At 37.7% G+C, this 21071-nt stretch overlaps 4 protein-coding genes across 4 annotated transcripts; all 4 read left to right on the forward strand.

The window, feature by feature from the left end:
* Nucleotides 1-5259: 5259 nt before the first annotated feature.
* On the forward strand, nucleotides 5260-6914 carry LOC145607991 (putative poly(ADP-ribose) glycohydrolase 2). The gene is made up of 3 exons (XM_081663590.1): nucleotides 5260-5429; nucleotides 6017-6079; nucleotides 6367-6914. Exons 1-3 carry the CDS (start codon nucleotides 5334-5336, stop codon nucleotides 6583-6585), a joined length of 378 nt encoding a protein of 125 aa, XP_081519716.1. The 5' UTR covers nucleotides 5260-5333; the 3' UTR covers nucleotides 6586-6914.
* Nucleotides 6915-7248: 334 nt separating this feature from the next.
* Nucleotides 7249-10834, forward strand: LOC145607990 (poly(ADP-ribose) glycohydrolase 1-like). Its single transcript, XM_081663589.1, has 9 exons — nucleotides 7249-7824; nucleotides 8492-8601; nucleotides 8701-8902; nucleotides 8984-9088; nucleotides 9248-9366; nucleotides 9607-9756; nucleotides 9853-10015; nucleotides 10198-10260; nucleotides 10400-10834. The coding sequence occupies exons 1-9, from the start codon at nucleotides 7375-7377 to the stop codon at nucleotides 10565-10567; spliced, it is 1530 nt and encodes a 509-aa protein (XP_081519715.1). The 5' UTR covers nucleotides 7249-7374; the 3' UTR covers nucleotides 10568-10834.
* A 1232-nt stretch (nucleotides 10835-12066) lies between these two features.
* On the forward strand, nucleotides 12067-16783 carry LOC145609558 (wall-associated receptor kinase 1-like). Its single transcript, XM_081665013.1, has 3 exons — nucleotides 12067-12976; nucleotides 15236-15406; nucleotides 15541-16783. Exons 1-3 carry the CDS (start codon nucleotides 12067-12069, stop codon nucleotides 16746-16748), a joined length of 2289 nt encoding a protein of 762 aa, XP_081521139.1. The 3' UTR covers nucleotides 16749-16783.
* Nucleotides 16784-17679: 896 nt separating this feature from the next.
* LOC145608218 (peptidyl-prolyl cis-trans isomerase FKBP16-3, chloroplastic-like) lies at nucleotides 17680-20639 on the forward strand. The gene is made up of 7 exons (XM_081663831.1): nucleotides 17680-17828; nucleotides 18187-18467; nucleotides 19258-19341; nucleotides 19493-19542; nucleotides 19700-19748; nucleotides 19954-20028; nucleotides 20257-20639. Exons 1-7 carry the CDS (start codon nucleotides 17798-17800, stop codon nucleotides 20371-20373), a joined length of 687 nt encoding a protein of 228 aa, XP_081519957.1. The 5' UTR covers nucleotides 17680-17797; the 3' UTR covers nucleotides 20374-20639.
* The last annotated feature ends 432 nt before the right edge of the window (nucleotides 20640-21071 follow it).

The raw sequence follows: 21071 nt of genomic DNA on the forward strand, positions 1-21071 counted from the left end.
CTAGAATCAAATCGGCACTTCCAAGCTTGAGAGGTAGAAATTATCCACCACCACAAACCCACCCTTAAGGACCACCCTAACCCCCTTACACTGTCCCTTGCCCACGATTACATCTCCGTTTCCCAAGGAAACCCCAAATTCTTGCTCACCCTCCACCGGAACTCCCACCTCCGCCACTAGGACGTCGGAGATAAAATTATGGGTGGCTCCTGGGTCCACCAAAATCACCACCGATTTCGGCCCCACCTTGCCCTCCAACTTCATGGTGCGTGGGCTTGATAGACCCACCAGCGAGCAGAAGGTGGCTTCAGCCGCCACCTCCTCGTCACTCGAGTCGAGCTATGGTGGTTTGGACGGCCCAGCATCCGCGTCTTCAAATTCTCCGAGCAAGAGCACGCTCATCTCCTTGTTTCTGCAGCGGTGGCCGACGCTCCATCGCTCGTCGCACCGGAAACAAAGCCCCTTGGCTTTGCGTTCTTGGTGTTCAAACTCCGTGAGCCGCCGTGGTTCGCCGGACTTGGTGGTTGAAGATGCGGTGGGTCTGGGAAAATTCACCGATGCTTGGGATTTGTTGGGAGCCTTGGGCCACCCCTTGAAGGTCGATGCTTGCTGAGAGGGGGTTCCGTACGTTTGGGCCAAACCCATACTGGTTGGGGGTTTGGATCCTGAGGATCCGGATCCGCTTGCGATTGATTTGCCCGCCCCGAAGTATGTAGGTGCCCATTTAAACGCTCCGACCCGATTTCTCTCTTCAACCCGACCCGCGACCTCCATAGCCTGTTCTAGGTTAAAGGGGTTCATTAGCCTCACGTCAGCTTTAATCTCCTCCTTAAGCCCATTTATAAAATGAGCAATCATTATCGTCTCGGGTACATCCTCTAGTGGTGCTGAGAGATCGATGAACCTCTTGCGATAGTCCATCACGGTGGTTTCTTGTCGCGCCGCCCGCCATTGTTCGTGGTGGCTACTGGCGTGGGTTGGCCGAAACTGCCGCAGAACACGCGCCTTCATACTCTCCCAGCTAAGTATCGGCCGCCTCCTATTTTCCCACTGAAACCACCGCAGGGCGTCCCCCTCTAGGGCCTACACCGCCGCCTGGAGCTTCTGATCTTCCGTAAGGTGGTAGTGGTGGAAGTACTTCTCCCCCTTGAGGATCCAGCCATCGGGGTCCGCTCCTTCAAAAAGAGGCATATCTAGCTTGCGCGGCTTCCAATGGTGGTCTCCACCGCCGTTCCAGTTGCGTGTGCCCGGAGTATACCCCTGCCCCTGTTCCTGGTTCCTCTGATTCACCAGGTTTCTGAGCTCCTCGAAGAACTGGGCTTGTGTAGTCGTGTTCACCGCCGTTTGGGTCTCCTGCTGCTGCCGGAGAAGCTCAAACTGGTTGTCCATCTTCTGAATGGCCTCCTCCATTCAAAGATTTCTTGAGGGTTTCTTCTTGCGTTTTCATCGTCGCTTTTAAGGTGGCTAACTGGTTTTGCACCCCTGCCATTTGTTCATCCAAGGTGTCGCACCTCTGTGATGCTGAGATAACCATTTCTTCTCTCTCTTTTTTTTTTGAAAACAGAGAGTGGTGTGGTGGTTTCCGGTACCGGCAGGTGCAGGACCGCCGCTCTGATACCACTTGTAACAACCTGCTTAGTGTTACTCCCTCCGTCCCAAATTACTTGCAACGGTTTGACTTTTTGCACTATTCACACATCTCCCTTTGACCATCTTTTTTAACTATTATATGAAAGTCAACGTAATCATGTAAGATGTTGTTGGGTCTATTTTAATGTATAGTTTCTTAATATAGAATTTTTATAACTTATATAAATATATAATAAAAGATATCAATGGTCAAACATGTGCATCGGCAAGCGTGTCCAGTCAAAATGTTGCAAGTAAACCGGGACAGAGGGAGTAGTTTGTAATAAAATTGATTTAAGCAATAAAGATCAGTTCTTGGGGAAAGTAGGCAGCTCTTTGATTGAATTCAAAAGGGAAATAACAAGCATAAGGGTAGCTTTAGGCTACTAATCTCTGGGTTAGCACCTTTAGGGCACCACTCTCTAATCCTAGGAATTACAATTGTTGGGTTTGAGAGTGTGGAGAACGGTTCAAGAAGGCAAAGGGGGGTGCATAGCTTAGGAGTTTAAGCTATGGGCTATTGCTTGGTGTTAAGCAATGGTGGATGACAAAGGGTTGACTTAAATTGACCATATCTCAAGATCTAGAAGTGATATTGAGATGATTCAAGTTGGAGGTGATAGCTCGTCTCAAGAGCTTTCCAACGACTGGTCATAAGCTTAATTTGGCCAAGAAACGAGGAAGATATGGCTGTTTTACGAGAAGCTGTTTTGCAGGGGAAATCGGAGCGGCCGCTCCTCTTGTTGGAGCGCCCGCTCCTCTCTATGGGAGCGCCCGCTCCATAGAGGCTCGTTTTGCCTTTTCTTCCAGTTTAATGGTGCGGCCGCTCCTGTCCATTGGAGCGCCCGCTCCACTGGGTTTCTCGGGGCTCTGTTTTTGCGTTTGAGCCTCGGTTTTACGGTCTTGATTTCTCCTTTGCTAGTTACTTATAATCTTAGCCGTTGGATTATATTTAGCACTATATATACTCTTGTATTGTCATTGTAGAGAATCAAGAAGATGAGGGGAAAGATGTAGAGATAGAAAGCCTCATGTAAACCCAAACACTTAGGGTTTGAGTGTTTGAGAGGGTGAGTTTGGGGTGGGAGCTTTAATGGTGTTTAAAGCTTGTAGTCTACATTAATCTTCATCAAATTGTTACTCCATAGTGGATTGGTGGGTTTTTCTCCCGGTTCTCGGGTTTCCCACGGTAATTCTCCTTTGTCTCGTTTATTACTTGTTTTTCCGTCTTCATTGTTGTTAATTGTCGTTAATCGCAAACTTAGCTAGCACATTCGTTAATCCTTTCAATTGGTATCAGAGCCAAGGTTGTTTTGGCGGTTTTTTAGGGTTTAGATTGTGTGGTATGCTTGTTGTTTGTGATTGGAAAGTCCAAAGATTGAATTTTTGGTGTTAAATTTTCAATTTTGGTGTTGTGGGTGTTCAAAATTTGAGTCTTTGGTATGGATTTCAATTGGTTGTTATTGAAATTGAAAAGTCTTGAATTTTGTGTTTGATTAACAATGGAAGACGGAGTAGGAGGATTGGAAACTATGGAGTGTTGATGTTGGAGTTGAAGGATTTCAAGAATTTCCCCATATTGATATCCGGTAGTAAACTCAACATCATTAGTGGCTATATGGTGTGTGTGAGGGAGGGCCATGGAGAAATTGTTGAGGGAACTCGGTTGAAGTTCATGGGACAATGGAGTGGTGCCTTGTAACCTTGGGAAACACATGGGTAGTCATGAGGGGTGTGTTCTTTGCGGAGGCATGGCTTGGTCGGATTGCCATTGAGGAAGAGCCATGGTTTTGGTGTTTCAATGGTGGAAGATGGCCGGGGAAAGCATGTCAAGTGAAGGGGTCTCACATGAGTGTTGTGAGGTTATGTGAATCTTTGCGGTAGGCATTGTTGGTTGGATTGTCATTGGAGAGAAGCCGTGGTGTTCGGTGTTTCAATGATAGAAGAAGACCGGGAAAGACGTGCCAAGTGAAGGTGTATCATGAAGGCTCACATGGTGGTTGTGAGTGGTGAATGCACATGTGGTTTAGCATGTGTGAAAGGCAAGTATGGGTGCTTGTTGAGGTGGGAGCATGGTAGGAGTGTTCCATCAACAAAAGAAAAATGCCCAAAGGCTTGTGTTTGTCACGGAGGGTGAGTTTGTGTGGAGTGCGGTTGGAGTGCTCGGAGAACTTGGAAAATCCCTTGGATAACGTGATGTTTATCAAAGTTGGTGTAGACTTTGATGTTTGCTTCCTCGGTTGAGAGGAGGTGTCATTTCCTTGGTGTAGAGGAAATGGGTGTGTTGTTGAGGTTGGTTGAGATCTCAATGTTTGCATTACCTTCTTGGTGCGTAGAAGGTAGTGTGTTGGAGTTGGTGTAGACTCCGGTTTGCTTCCTTGGTGTAGAGGAAGTGGTGCTTTCTTGGTGGAGAGAAAGTGGTTTATCAAGATTGGTGTTGATCTTGATGTTTGGTCTCCTTGGTGTAGAGGAGATGTTGTTTCCTTGTTGAATAGGAAATGGTTGTGTCGAAGTTGGTGTAGACTTCGGTGGTGTTCCTTGGTGAAGAGGACATGTGTTGCACACATGGGTATTGTGTGTGGAAAAGCAAGTGGAGCAAAGGATGTTTTGTTCGGGTGGGAGCATGGTGAGTTGTTCCGGGAGCATTGTTGAATTCCTTTGGCTTGTGTGTTGCTTTGGAGGGTGTGTTCGGCTTAGAGCACGGTGAAGTGCTTGGAGAACATGGCAAAGTCCCTTGGTTATGTGATGAGTTTGTCAAGGTTGGTGAAGACCTTGATGTCACTTCCTTGGTTAAGAGGAAGTGGGTTTGTTTTCTTGGTGTAGAGAAAACGGATCTTTGCTATGGTGATTAGCAAAGATGTTGATGACGATGGTTGGCTTATTGTGTTGTTGTGATCTCGTGATTATAAGCAAATTTCCGGGTTGGGAGATTGTGAGGCTTATGGAGAGATGTTGAAGCACAATGGAGAAGCCATGAGAGTATATGTGTAGTGTGTTTGTTCTCACACTTGAACCGATCTCCAGGTGGGAGATTGTTGGGTTTGAGAGTGTGGAGAACGGTTCAAGAAGGCAAAGAGGGGTGCATAGCTTAGGAGTTTAAGCTATGGGCTATTGCTTGGTGTTAAGCAATGGTGGACGACAAAGGGTTGACTTCAATTGACCATATCTCAAGATCTAAAAGTGATATTGAGATGATTCAAGTTGGAGGTGATAGCTCGTCTCAAGAGCTTTCCAACGACTGGTCATAAGCTAAATTTGGCCAAGAAACGAGGAAGATATGGCTGTTTTACGAGAAGCTGTTTTGCAGGGGAAAGCGGAGCGGCCGCTCCTCTTGTGGGAGCGCCCGCTCCTCTCTATGGGAGCGCCCGCTCCATAGAGGCTCGTTTTGCCTTTTCTTCCAGTTTAATGGTGCGACCGCTCCTGTCCATTGGAGCGCCCGCTCTGTCTCTTGGAGCGCCCGCTCCATTGGGTTTCTCGGGGCTCTGTTTTCGCGTTTGAGCCTCGGTTTTTACGGTCTTGATTTCTCCTTTGCTAGTTACTTATAATCTTAGCCCTTGGATTATTAGCACTATATATACTCATGATTTGTCATTGTAAGTGAGTAAGAAGATGAGGAGAAAGATGTAGAGAGAGAGAGAGCCTCATGTAAACCCAAACACTTAGGGTTTGAGTGTTTGAGAGGGTGAGTTGGGGTGGGAGCTTTAATGGTAATTAAAGCTTCTAATCTACATTGTTCTTCATCAAATTGTTACTCCATAGTGGATTGGTGGGTTTTTCTCCCGGTTCTCGGGTTTCCCACGGTAAATTCTCCTTGTCTCGTTTATTGCTTGTTTTCCGTCTTCGTTGTTGTTAATTGTCGTTAATCGCAAACTTAGCTAGCACATTTGTTAATCCCTTTCAACAATGATCTTGCCTACCTAGCACATCCTACCCTCCCTTTGTTATATACACATAAACTGTCAAAAAGAGAAAACAACAAAAGTTGTTGCAGCTGTCACAGCTCCTCACAAATTGGAGGCTGCCCTGCTGCTAGGTGATTGCCCTGCTGTCCTTGTACTGACATTCCATTTTGCTGACCTCCCCTCCTCCTTCTTGCATAAGTAATCAGCCCATTGCCCTTGTTGATTAATGTATCTGTTACATAATACGTAAATTTTGATGGGTTGGAACATGTGCTGAATGAGATGTAGATACACCTATTTCAGTGGATTTTGCTACGCAGAAGAGCTAAAGTATGAGTCAGTCCTTGTAGCCTGGATACTATGTTGTGAAAGACCCTGTTTAATGAGAATAGTTGTTTAGTTGGTTGGGTTAATCCTTTAGGGGCGTTTCTGTTTTCTCTTTTTGATGAATTCTAATGTTTTATTGCCAAATTTCGACTTCACAGGCTTCCAGACCTTTTGTCTCATACTATACATTTGGATTGGATAAAGTGAAAAATTTGGATCAGGTATCCGTTTCTCTTCTCTGGGTTCTTTCTTGGAGAGTCGATGCCTGCGTACCATTAACTTTACGTAATAGATGTTCTTTCTAACTATTATAGAGATTGATATCATGTCCCTTCTTGGATTTATGCAAAAAAAATTAAATCTATTTTCAATTTCGGTGTTCTTTATCATCTAATCTTGTTACTTCTCCTGTACCAATGCATTTGCTTATTATTTGTATACAAATATTAGAATATTACTACAGTTCTAATGGCTATGATGTATCCTATGATATGTCAATGTGATGCAGGTGGTTGAATGGATTGTGTCTCAAAAATGGACTGTTGGAGACTTATGGAACAAGCTGGTCGAGTATGGTGTTCAGCGGGAAAGTATAAAGAAGATTGGTTTCTTTTCTTTTCTGCTTCCTTCTCTAAAGGAAGAGTCTGCCAGCTCGTCCAAACACCGTCGTGGCAGTGATGCTGAAGGGGCTTCTCGTGGCCGTGGCCGAGGCCGATTCAGGAAATGAACAGTGACAGTGGACTGTTGGTCTGATGGAAATTGGCAAATAATTCAGTATATAATTCATACAGTATATGAATACGTATTTCCATTGTAGGTGCTACTTTTTTTTTTTTTTTTTTTTTTTTTTGTCGTAAATAATTCATATCAACTGAATAGATTGGCCTAGGAGTAAATTTAGCTGTTAACTGCAAAAAATGTGTTTGTAGTTGATGTTTCTATTCGAAGTGAAAATTTGAATAGAATTGATTTGTCGTAAATTTGACTTTGATCTGAGAAGGTAAATAGATTTGGAATAAAATTACAAATTGAGCTGAGATTTGAGACCAAAAATTGAAACTTTGAAAGGAGTTGAAGGCTCTGCTAGATATGCCAAGAAAATACAAGTTTCTCAACCTATTAAAAGGGCATGCTGGTCTTTTCCTGTAAAAAAGATGGGCTATTTATGTAATTTCATCGGTTTAGTATGAGATTGGGTTTGATTTTTTTTTTTTTTTTTTAGACAGTGGGAAAATAGAACAAAAGACTAATATCCGTTTATCCTGGTCTTCCTGGCTAAGTTATGTGCTGCTTCCACCCAGCTTCTCTGAACCTTCACGCATACCACGAAGTCACGTTTATTAGCCTTTGATTTCTAGAACAAGTTAATGGTTTGTACTTTTTAATTGACTCGGCAACTTTTCTTTGTTGGAGAATATTGATTTATTCTCAATTTCTCATTTCTATTGATTGATGCTTATATACACACCACCTTGGCACCTTGACTTTGTTACTAAAATTAAAAGCAAAACCATTAATGGAAAATCGTCTCGATTTCAATTCAATTCTACCATTTCTACCGCCAATAACAACCAAACTATCAGGCCATTTAGCATGGCCATATCAACCCTTCATTGATGCACTCAAATTGGTCTCTCAAGGGCCGAGTCTAAGTCAAGTTAACTCGGGTGCACGACTATTTACTACAATTTCAAAACTCAGGGACTCTCTTCCTTTCTCCTCTGATCAAGATCGTTTAGCAACATTTACTAGTAATGGGTTCAAGCGATTTTTTGATAAGTTGTTACCTAAGGACATAGCCATGAAATGGTTTGGTGAAGTTGTACCTGTAATGGCTGATTTGGTAGTGAGATTACCATCACTTCTTGAAATGCATTATCAAAATTGTGGTGATATTGTACCTGGAGTATCAACTGGTCTTCGGTTATTGGAGCCACAACAACCGGGCATTGTTTTTCTCAATCAGGTGTGTTACATTAACTTATACTCGTTTCTTGATGTAATTGTATGGTTTTTGGGTACTTATCGTGTTTAACTTGAAAGGATTGCAATTACGTTGTACTCCTTCTGTTCCTATTTGTTCTTTTCATTTCCTTTCGACACATTTGGTTGTTGATGATTTCATGAGTCAATAATGAATTATGGGTTTGTAATTCTGTGTTCATGATATGGAAAAAAAATGTGGCTTACTTGTGTATGTGTCTATATGTTTGTTGGCGGCAATGTAAATTATGATATAATATTCCATATTTTAAGAGTAGTTTGATTTGGTTAGACTACACTAAAAGGATTATTAGGATGTCAGCAAGTGAAAAGTTTGAACAAGTCCACATAAAACTTTGAGCAATTCCACATAATATATGATTGACTCACCTCTGGAGTCTGGACTGATCTGTGAGCCTGTGAGGTGGTTACGGTCTCTCACCCACCAACCTACCTCGCCTTTCAGCTCATCTCACAAGCCGAGGCCATGTCTTATGTCTAGAGTGGATCCTTCCATTGTAAAGGTTGATTGTACTTACTATTCATGTAGTCAAAGGTGTGTATTAGAGACCAAGTTGAGGAAACGAGGGTGTACAAAGTCTTGTAAAAAAAAATGGATTTTCTAATGACAAGGCGGTGTTTTCATGTAGGAGCTTATTGCTGCTCTGCTGTCATGTTCGTTCTTCTGCTTGTTTCCAACGGTGATTGTTGATAGATACGCCAATGTTATGCAGGCATTCAACATGGATCGAATGTTTGCGTATGCTTATCACTTATGCCTTAGTCACTCACTCTTTTGTTGACATTACTTAGTTTCTAACTACTTACATTGGATGAATCTTTATTTCGGTGTTCTCAGGAGTGTTCATGATAGGTACCCTGAACAAGAAAACAGAATCATGTGCATCATACATTACTTTGAGAGAGTATGTACATCAACACCTTCAAACTTTGTTTCATTTGAACGGAAAGTTCTTTCGCTTGAGCAAAATCCATCTGTTGTTCCTCTTCCACTTCCAGAACTCTGGGCCAAATCTGTGGTTCCCCTCTGCAAGTTTAAGGTAACTACTATCTGTAACATAGGTGCTTCGTCGATTTGAACCATTGGGATATTTGGATGATGTTCTGATTTTCTTTGTAAGGTTTTTCCTACGGGTATGATAGAGGACCATCCTCCAGGGTCTCTTGAAGTTGACTTTGCAGACGAGTATATAGGAGGACTTTCTCTGACTGATGGATGTCTTCAGGTTGTAACTGAACTTGCTGCTAAATATTTTAAGGCACATTTTGTATGAAATAATTAACAATTTGACATTGCATATGTATGTATTTAGCTTATTGTAGAATTCTTGTCTCCTTTACATTCTTGTCCTGAAAAATCTAACTAATCTGGTGGGGGTGCACAGGAGGAAATCCGGTTCATGATCAATCCGGAACTGATTGCTGCCATGCTCTTCTTGCCGGCCATGTCAGCAAATGAGGCTATAGAAATTGTTGGTGCTGAAAGGTTCTCAAATTATAAAGGGTGAGAGCTAATGAAATTTAATTCATTAAACTTTAAACACTTGGATACTTGATTATAACGGTCCTAGTTAGCTTCTAAGAACTTATATACTAGTCGAACTTGATATATACATAGATTATATGCTAGCAATTGATGACAAGTTTTTTTTTCTCATTTTTGGACTAGCCAGAATTCTCCTTATTACATGAAGCAACAGGTATGCAGGCTGCAATAATCTCGAATCCTTTGACTTTTGTGTAGGTATGATGCTAGTTTTCAATACGATGGGGATCATGTGGACAACAAGGGGATAGATTCAATGGGAAGACGTATGTCAAAAGTTATTGCAATAGATGCATTACGCTTGGGCAGGGGAGGAGCTGTGCAGTATAAGCATAAAAATCTCTTGAGGTTTGACATCGATCTTGTTTATTGTAACTACTACGAATAATTCATAACAGAGTTTGCTATGTCTTCTGCTAACAAATTGTAACTTTGATTTTGCAGAGAGGTTAACAAGGCATTTTGTGGCTTCCTGGATCATTCCAAACATCAGCAGCAGCAGGCGCCTGATACTGATGAGGGGATTGTGACCGGTAACTGGGGTTGTGGTGTTTTCGGAGGAGATCCTGAAATTAAGTCGATCATACAATGGGTTGCTGCATCTCAGGTGAGTGTACACATGACATAAGACATAAAAATTTTGTGATAGCTTGTATGACATCTGATTCTGTTTCAGTTGGTTAGAGGGTTGCTCGAATATTTACATAACGAGCCTCATTTAGAGATGAAGACTTTGTAGTAAAATAGTTTATCATGAACTCTAATGATTTACTTCTAATATATACACAGGCCTCAAGATCATTTGTGTCATACTATACATTTGAATTGGAAAAACTGCGAAATTTGGATCAGGTACTTTTTTTTCTTTTTAACAGATCAACCAAATTAGACTGCTGAATACTGATATTGTTAGACCGAAACCTGAAGCACAACTTAACATTTCTGTTGGCCTCGATCTCATGTATCCTGTAATCTGATATATATTATGCAGGTGGTTGAATTGATTGTGTCCCGGGATTGGAATGTTGGAGAACTATGGAACGAGCTATCTGATTATTGTAGCAAGCGGGCGAATGGAGAAACAAAGCTTGGCTTCTTTTCTTATCTGATTCCTTCTCTACAACAAGATTCTGGTAGCAGTTCCAATTGTAGTCGCTGAGCTATTTAAGGACCGAGTGCTTTATTACAAGAGCAACCTATTTTTATTTAGTTACTTACAATAAGTCTTTTGTAAGGCGAGCTTACGTTAATTTTATGTTAAGACGCTTGATTCAAGGGTAACGTAAACAATTTTTATGGCAACTTTAATCCCTTTAGAGGTAACTTTTAATTTGTATTGAGCTTAATTGAATTTTAATGTGTAATTTACAATGGATACATGCTATGAAGGTTGTTATGATTAATCAAATACTACATTATTATAAGTGTTTTTTTTTTTTTTTTTTTGAGGGAATTATAAGTGTTTTTAAGGGTAAAAAAATATATGTTCGGAAAATGATACATTTGGTTGTATATAAGGATAAATTTAACCTGTCGTACAATACTTAATTTAATGAAAGTCCACCTTGATTAAGAATTTGTGATTCCCATACGTGCAAAAAAAAGAAAATAAATAATAATTTAAAAAAAATTACTATATGTGATTAAAGATGAGTTGTTTTACTTTATGACTTTATGTAACGTTAATCTTAAAAAGTTAAATGATATGTGTAATGTGTAACATTGAATAAACAGTTAAATGAAATGTGTATTGTGTAACATTGAAGATGATCAAGTTGTTTTATTTTATTATGTAAAGTTAATTTGACTAATGTTATCATTATTAATATACATTATTGACTTATTATGACACTATAAATATTTGAATTGTCTCATCGATCAGTATATTCAACCTTGTCCGACCTATACTCTCTATTTCGTAACTCTATCATTTACAAATGGTGTCGAATCATTTGAATTAAGGGCAAGTAATTTGGAATAGCTCATATTCAAAGTGCACCGTGCAGTGTAACTGTGGAGCTCATCATGCATGAGCTGCAAGCTAAAGGACTAGCTTTTAAAATAGGAGTAATAAATAAATATTTTTAAATGTTGTCCTTTCTACCATGGCAAAGGCCAAACTGGCTGAAATTCTTTTAATTTTAAATTGTATCAAATTGTATAAACTACTAGCTGAAATTCTTTTAATTTTACTACTCGTATCAACTTTTTTAAAAAATAAAATAAATTCAGTCAGCAAACAATTCAAAATCATTTAATTTGACCAACGAAAGTACTATTGCTTAACTTCCAAAATCAAACAAAATTTATGGTATAATCTAATCTAATCACAACATGGTTTATAATAATAATAATCATTTTATACTTTATACTTTAATTGTGGGACTTTTTATAAAAATATTAGTAATAATTTCAACAAAAACAACTATAGCTCGCTGTGCCTACAAACATTGTTTTTGTAGTAGGTGAGCTTTTGAATATTTGTCCTAATTTTTTTCTAAAAAATAATTATGAAGTATATATACTTCGTAATATATTAATTTTCCAAATATTTAATAATTTTGTTCAAATAAATAGCTTAATTTAATCAAGAAGTATATACATATGTATACACTTTTGACCTTTAGTTTTTGGGTCAGAACAAAAAAACCTTAAGCCATGAGCTATCCAACTCATGTTCATCTTACAATAATTTTCTTGTTTTGGGTGGTACTACAATATGTGGCACAAGGCGTAAATGCATCACCGCCGCCACCACGACCGCAAGTCCTGGCTCCGCATTGTCCCGATAAGTGTGGAAACGTTAGCGTTCCGTATCCCTTCGGGTTGGAAGATGGTTGCTACTACGAAGACCCTCACAACAATTTCAAGATATCGTGTGATCGTACCATGACACCACCAACGGCCTATTTTGGTACAAGTTTTGCGGTATTCAACACGTCCGTACTTACGGGTGAAATATGCATTAGACGTGACATATCGTACGATTGTTACGATAAAAATCAATCCAACAGTAATTACACGGCCTTAGTCAACATACGAGGGTTCACGATCTCTAGTACTAATAACTTGTTAATTGCCATGGGGTGCGACACTTATGTTTGGTTCACCGGGGTACGGCATGGTAAGCCGTACCAAACCGGTTGCATGACTAAGTGTGGCACCCTAGACGAAGTCTCCAATGAGGCGTGTAACGGGGTTGGATGTTGTATAGCATCGCTCCCGGATGAAGTGACCAACATATCGACGACAATTGGTAGTTATTCGAACCATAGTAGCGTGCCGTTCAGCCCGTGTAGCGTTGCATACCCGGCCGCGGTGAACGAGTACAGGTACAGTAAAATGGATTTAACTAGGGACTTGAAATTCTTTAGAGAAAATAGAGTTCAGATTCCTGTGGTTTTTAATTGGGCAATTGGATCACAAAATTGTTCAATTGCACAAAAAGATGGGAGTTTTTTGTGTAAAAGTAACACATTATGTGTTGATCCACCTAACCAAGAAGGGTATCATTGCAATTGTAAGGATGGATTTATAGGGAATCCTTATCTTCCTCAAGGTTGTGCAGGTATGATTTCTTTACATCTTAATTAAGTTTTCTGAAGTTCTTGGTTTCATTTCAAATTAATTTTAAGTATTATTCCTTTAATTTATTTTCATTGACTGTTACTTGAAGAGGAGATGATAATTTCAAAGATATTTCTACTTTATGATAATAATAACCCAATACCCAAAATTACCCGGCCCGATGAACCCAACTGAAAGTCGACCCCATACCCGAAATGATCCGATCGGGAGTTGACCCGATCTAATTTTAACCCGAATTGTTTGACCCGAACAAACTCGATACCCGAAATGTCCCGAACTTATAATGCCTGGTGCAATAAATAACTCAATTGTTTCACTCCAACCGTACTGAACTCATAAACCAAATAAAATTATCGATTTGAGCTTGATCTACAATAATCAACATAATATGAACGACCCGAACATACTCAACCCATCTCAAACATACTTGATCCGAACTCAACCCAAAACCTAAATTGATCCGACTTGAATGACCCATTTTCCAGGTCTTAAATATATCTGTTACGGATTACTCCGTATGAATATATAAGACTATATTTTTCTCACCCACTAGGGCTAAAAATAAAAACTTCACTTTTCACTCATTTTCGTCTTAAAATAATTGCATGGATAAATTTCAATCTCAATCTAATATGGTCATGAATATGATTCATTGAATATCAAATGTAGGCAAGCAATGTAGCTGCGTAGAGGCCACATGACATGGCTACTTTGTGGTATACGATTTTTAAATACCCAATTGCCCACTTGGTTTACAAAATTAGCAATCATACGTAACGTAGTGTGGCTTAGCTTAGCACAATAGCACCCACATGAATGCTATTTTAGTTAATATTATCTTCTCTACCTATATAGCTCAATTACTATTTAAAGTAAAATTAATTAATTAACTTCAAAATTCAAATAGATCGAAGTTCGTTGCATTGTAAAACTGAATACGGAGTATATAGTATAATTTTTTAAACATAAGTCGGAATGTACTATGAAATTATTAGAGTAAGAATAGACTATAATAAAATATATATATATATAATTTAGTATGGTATAACAAAATAATGGGTAAGATGTCTTAAAAAAATTATAAATTTTATTCTTATTTGTATACTATCTATGTATTTTTAGTTTTGCCTAGGAAATTCATTATATAATAATAATAATAATTTTTTGAAGATTATATTTATAATTGATCATTTTGTGTTATAATTATCTAAAAACTTCTATATTAAAATCATTAATAATTGAAAAAATCGAGCATGATTTAAGAATTATCTAGCTCTCTATACCATGCTAAATAATATTGAATTTAGCATTTGCCACTTAAACTTTGGACAGTAGCTAATAAGCTATCATGCTACTTGATAGTCTATTTTATTTCTACTTGTAATATTTGATTTTAAAATTGTTTAAACTAAAACCAATCCGTACATATGAGGTCACATTTTGTTTTCTATGGGCTCACCCTTCCAATTTTATTCATTGTTTTGGTTAAAATATGTTTTCTACATTCAACTAATCTCTCTATTATATTCTACGAAGTAATAAAAAATATTGTGAATCATGTAAGGTAGATAATTAGATTTTTTTTTTTGAAGAGAAATAGCCCAAGGGCTGTAGATAATTAGATTTTAGATATGCCTAGATGTGTAATGTGTTATTATTCTTTTTTTTTTTATTACTAACACCAAATTGCAAGCTTCTTTTTACTCCATTTATTTGTATCCTTTACAATTCTTTTTATGTTAAAATTGGTAATAATTTTTTTACATTAACAAATCTACCTTTTTCTACCCCATACAACCACCATACAATCACACATGCTAAATTACTACTAGTGATTAATTGGCTCAATTCATGTTTCTATCCAAAACAAACTATTTTCAACAGATCCGCAAAAAATAAAATAAAATAAAAAAAAATAAGAACTATTTCTGTTAGAGGACCAATTCAACCAAAAGCTTAAACTAATGGTTGAGGCCCAGGAATATGTTTTATGGGGTGGATGAAATTCGAACCCGTGACCTTTGTGTCACGCTGACTCTTGATACCATGTTAGAGGATCAATTCAACCAAAAGCTTAAACGGATAGTTGAGGCCCAGGAATATGTTTTATACTCTATCAATTTTCAATAGATATTGTATGGTAGTGTACTATTTTGACCATTAAAAAAATATTGAATGCTTAATAAAATTATTGGCAATTTAAATAGCTTCATGAATATTAAATTTCTTATATTTTCAGATATTGATGAATGCAAGGAATCTAATGATTGTGAGAAGCCAGAGTATTGTGTCAACCAAATTGGAAGTTATGATTGCAAATGCCCAAAGGGTTTCCACGGGAAGGGGACTAAAGCCCAACCTTGCAGTTCTGATAAAAAATCTTGGATCATACCCGTTGCGGCCACAGCAGGTAATAAAGAACTAACTTCTTATTTTAAGTGTCGTTATCTCGTGACATGTAATAATATTTATGTTTTAAATAAAAGTAACTGAGTGTATTTTTCTAATTTATTTGTTGATTTTATGATTTTGGCACACTCGTAGGCATTGCGGGTGCTATGATAATTCTACTCGTAGTTGGTTTTATTCTGTATTGGAAAAACGGAAAAATTAAAAACCAACAAATGCGGGAAAAGTTTTTCCGGCAAAATGGAGGTTTACTTCTACATCAGAAACTCTCGGGTCGTAAGATTGACGGGTTAAAGGTTTTTACGGCACAAGATCTTGAAATAGCGACGAACAATTATAGTGAAAAATATGTGATTGGAAGAGGAGGTTTCGGCATTGTTTACAAAGGAATTTTAACCAATAATAATCAACATATCGCGATCAAAAGATCACTCAAGGTGGATCCACGCCAAGTTGAGCAGTTCATCAACGAAGTTCTTGTTTTATCACAAATCAACAACAGAAATGTGGTCAAGTTACTAGGTTGTTGTCTTGAGACCGAAGTACCACTATTGGTGTACGAGTTTATTACCAATGGTACCTTATATGACCACTTAGTCGATGCAGTGAAGGCATCGATTTTAACGTGGAACACACGTCTAAAGATAGCTTTGGAGGTTGCTAACGTGTTGTCGTATTTGCACACCACAATCTCAACACCGATTATTCATAGAGATATGAAGTCGATGAACATACTCTTAGATGATAATTACACGGCTAAGGTAGCCGACTTTGGAGCCTCAAGGTTGGTTCCGGAGGACAAAGGTCAAATAGCCACAATGGTACAAGGAACATGGGGGTACTTGGATCCCGAGTATATGCAAACGAGGAAACTAACTGAAAAGAGCGATGTTTATAGCTTTGGTGTTGTGTTAGCAGAACTAATAACTCGAAAAAGGGCAATATGTTATGATAGGGCCGATGATGAGACAAGTCTTGCTATGCACCTAATCATTCAAATGAAAGAAGGTCAATTGTTGAGTATTCTTGACAAAACAATAGTAAGTGAGGGTACAATCGAGCAAATACAACAAATGGCTAATCTAGCTACGTGGTGCTTAATGGTCAAGGCCGAAGACAGGCCGAGCATGAAGGAGGTTGCCATAGAGCTCGAGACGATAAAGAGACTACGTTCACAGCCGTCGTGGAGTAGTAAGGATGGATCATTTCAAGAAGACAGTGTTAGTGAAACATTGCTCGAAGGATATCCAAGATCGGGTACTACTACTAGTGGTTGTAGTAGTAGTATGGAGGTTGACTTGTATAATCCACGTTTAGATTCAATTTTAGCTGATGGAAGGTAATTAATTATCATGTATTAATATGTAACTAGTGAATATCCTGGGCGATGCTCCCAATTAACTTTTTGTAATCTATATATGTCTAATGTTCAGTGAGAAATTTTTTTACTTCGTGACATTATAAGTAATTGTTTGATAATATAATGCATTTTACTTAAGGTTTTTGTTTTAATTTTGATTTTAATTTTACTTTTGTTGTTCTTCGTTTGATTTTATAATTTAAGGTTAATTTTTACGCTTTAGAAGGTAAGGTTTCTACTCTTGAATTTGTTCCTCATCAATCAAATACTCAGGTATGTAAAGTCGTCAATAATTCAATTTATATTTGGCTTAAAGCTAGATAAAAAAAAATGAAACGTACCAATCGAATGAAAAAACTAATACTCTGTAATTATTAATGACACAGAAATCACCTGATATCAACCTAATAATAAGATAAAAACTTAATAATTTTTTCTAAAATAAAAACTCATAATTACTATAGTTTAAAAAATGATCTTAATTGAATATTGAATTTGGTCCACCCAACTAATAAGATAAACACCAAAAGGATCTAGTCGGAATCGACCTAATACTGAATCAACCTTGTCTTAATCAAACTGAAATTAGTTGGACCAAAATCATTTGAACCAGTATTAACCCGACCCAAAGTCATTCGACCTGAAACAAAATCAATTAAACCCGTTTTGAAACAGATTTAAATTTGACCCGACCCGGACTCGATAGGTCATGACACGAAATTAACTCGATTTGAAGTGACTTAATCTGACCCAAAAGCGGATAAAAAGGCTTTTTTTTTTTTAACCGGAACATACCCAACTCGTCGTGGGTCAACCCAAACTCCATTCGGTTATCCAAAATTCTTAATTAACACCTCTACTTATGGTGTTGCAGCTCTCCCAAAAAAAAAAAAAAAAAAAAATTACAAAGAAAATTGACTGTTCCGTTAAATCGGTTAAATACGTCTTTCTCAACCTCAGAAACATTATCCATTCAATCAAAGTAGCAACACTACACAGGATTAGCTTACAGAAGCTTTCACTTTGACAACTATGGCTGCTTCTGCTCTGCTTTCCCCTCTCGGTATACCCCTCTCTCTCCTCTATTGCTTTATAATCAATTTCTTTACATTAATGTCAAATTCCCCTCTTTTTTCTCATTTTTCTTATCAATTTAATTTATTCCTGCTCTTTGATTTGCTTTTGGGTTCACTATTATAGGGAACTTTTAAATATAAAAATTTTAAAAACCCCGTCTGTTCGGAAATAATGTATACAAATATCGTCGAATTTGGGATTTAGGGGATTTCTTGGATGTCTGTAAACCTATAATTGATCTTTTATTAAACTGCATTTTGCTAGTTGAGACAATTTATTTGTTTGAACAGCTTGATAAATTCATGTATGTATTTTACCATTCACTAATTTGGGTGGTTTTGTAGCTTTTAGTGGTTCGACCAATTATTATACAAACAAGGCAAAACAGAATAACACACAATGTGTTGTTATTCGATGTTCGAATTTGAGACATGCTCCACTTGAAATGTCATCTATGGAAGGCTCTAGATTGAATCTATATTATCGTCGGAATGTTGTTGGATTGCTTCTTGGACTTTCTTGTCTCAGAATAGGCTCCAATGAGGCGATCGCGAATGCTGCAGGCTTGCCTCCAGAGGATAAGCCTAAACTATGTGATGAAGCCTGTGAGAAGGAGCTTGAAAATGTAGGTGAGATTGCTTACACCTTTTACTAAGACTACTCTTTATAACTAGAATAACTTACATTGTAACTTTGTTTTGCAAAATAGCCCAATTACACATTCAAAAAACTGTAGCATCAATATTATGTACTTCATGTCATCTTGCATTTATATTTCTATGCAATTGATAAAGAAAGCAAAGGGCTTTCAGTTTATAATAACCCAAGCGGGCTACTCCTTCTATTGCCAGTTGGTTTTAGGATGGAACCTCGCTGTGAGCTCTGGTTTGTTGCCTCTCTCCCTTGTGTTCTCCACCATCTGTTATAACAAACACGAAACTAAAAGGGTGAGGACTTGCCAATATAGTTGTGGATAATGCCTGTATCCATTGCTACATCACTATATATATCCTTGTTAAATCCTGTGCTCTTACGCTGATATTAAAAGCTGGAAAGGGGTCAAACAACTTATGAGAGACTATGAGATGCATTGACAAGAATAAACTTTCTTTACAATTGATTCATGAGGCAGCTAATAAAATAGGGCCAATCTTTTCTGTTAATTCACAGTTTTTTTCTTTGAGTTTACAAGACTTTTAACCATGATGTGCCAAACCTTTGAGGTTGAGGTATCAAACCCCTTTTTGCCTCGAAAGCTCTCCAAACTATTTTGTATCTAAACAAACAACTGGTGGTTGCATTAGAATTTTGATAGATATTGAGGTTTATGGGCATAGTAAGTTTTAATTTGCAAATGGATCTTCCTTTATGTTCTATACGACGTACTAATTTTTAAAGTTTCCTCTTCTTTAAAGGTACCTATGGTAACAACAGAATCTGGATTGCAGTACAAAGACATTAAGATCGGTGATGGTCCGAGTCCACCAATTGGTTTTCAGGTATATATGTAAGATATGTTCAGAGAGTGAGAAACTGTTTTTATAGTTTGAAATCAACTAACGACTCTACTTAAAACTATTTATTTCATCAGAAATGCTTGTTATTGCAGACAACTTTCATGTTGGTTTCATGTAGCTTGTTTGACTGCAGGTTGCTGCAAACTATGTTGCAATGGTTCCTTCCGGACAGATTTTTGACAGGTAATAACTATGATTTACTTATCAGATTACTTTGCATCATTTTATCACATAGCATCATTTTATCTTTGTCAAATTAAGGGGTCAATTCGAACTATTTTGTAAAAGTATTTACAAAATTTTAAGCATCAGTAGTTTATTACTGAACCTGTTGCTGCAGTTCTCTTGAGAAGAATCAGCTTTACATCTTTCGAGTTGGCTCAGGCCAGGTAAATACCTTGCTTTATACTTCTCGTGATTTAAAATGTATTTGATACTAACAATCAAGAATCTTCAATGGATATATGTTCATATATAGAACTAAAGCAGATAATTAGGACAGGAGAGTCCTTAGATGTAATATATACTTTTGAGTAGTTGTTTTTGATGCATTAATTCTCGAATTACTGCTAATATTGTTAATTGCTAGAACAGGTGATTAAGGGACTTGACGAAGGACTCCTTACCATGAAAGCTGGTGGTAAACGGAGACTTTACATTCCAGGACCAGTGAGCATTTTCGCCTTATCTTTTCCTCCCTCTTGCTTTTCAAAATTTTCTCGGGTTTGATTTCATATCTGCTCAAACAACAAATGTTCTAACTTAATACTAATTTTTATGTATAAAAAAATAACATACAGCAGGCCATCTGCAGCCTTGTAATCTTATTCGAAGTACTTAGCTGTTGTCTGCTATTTAGCTTAAGAAAAGCTTACATTTTTCCGTTTTGTTGAGCAGTTGGCATTTCCAAAAGGCCTGACCTCAGCTCCTGGAAGGCCTCGTGTTGCACCCAATAGTCCGGTTATCTTTGATGTAAGCTTGGAGTACATACCAGGTCTTGAGACAGAGGAATAGAAAGCTGATGAACACGCCAACTCCTCCTTTGTTTTGTACTACTTATTCTTGTGATTCGAGGTGGAAGCTAAACTATGCAAGCTAGCTAGCTCTTCTCCAATTGCGACTCTTTGTACATCTTACTACATGCTCTTAAATAATGTACAAAATCAGCTTATTCTTGAATTGGCTTTGCATATTTACAAAATACAATGTCATTTTTGCTAATATAGAGATAATTCATCTTCCAGCAGTTAGTTTTCTGATTATGATCTGCATTTCCAGAATTTTTCCTGTGTTTGTTTTATAAAGGCATTGCTTTAGTTCTATATCATTATTATGTTGGTAAAAAGTGGTCAATTGAAAGAGAAATATAAATGTCTATTGTCTTCCAAGCTTAAGCCGTCTTTGGAATATCTTACGGAGAGACTAGTAAAGAAACATAAGCCGTTTTAAGCTATGCTAGTTGGACTCTTCATTGAATATTTAAAGTACCCGTATTGAATTAGTGCTAACTCACAGATTGTATTGCTTCAGATGAAAATTTTTATAAAGGCGATCGTTGATCGAATCTGCAATGTAACTAGTTCTAAGGTGAATTGTATTTGTATTGGAATTTTAGATTTCCTCATAATTGTTTGTAAGTGCCGTTAGGCTATCTTTCATTAATGAAATCCTTTTCTTCTTATCAAAAAATAAAAACATTTGCTTCTAATAAT

The sequence above is a fragment of the Chenopodium album genome, chromosome 23 (genome assembly GCF_948465745.1).
Source record: "Chenopodium album chromosome 23, dcCheAlbu1.1, whole genome shotgun sequence".
NCBI classification, from domain to species: Eukaryota; Viridiplantae; Streptophyta; class Magnoliopsida; order Caryophyllales; family Amaranthaceae; genus Chenopodium; species Chenopodium album.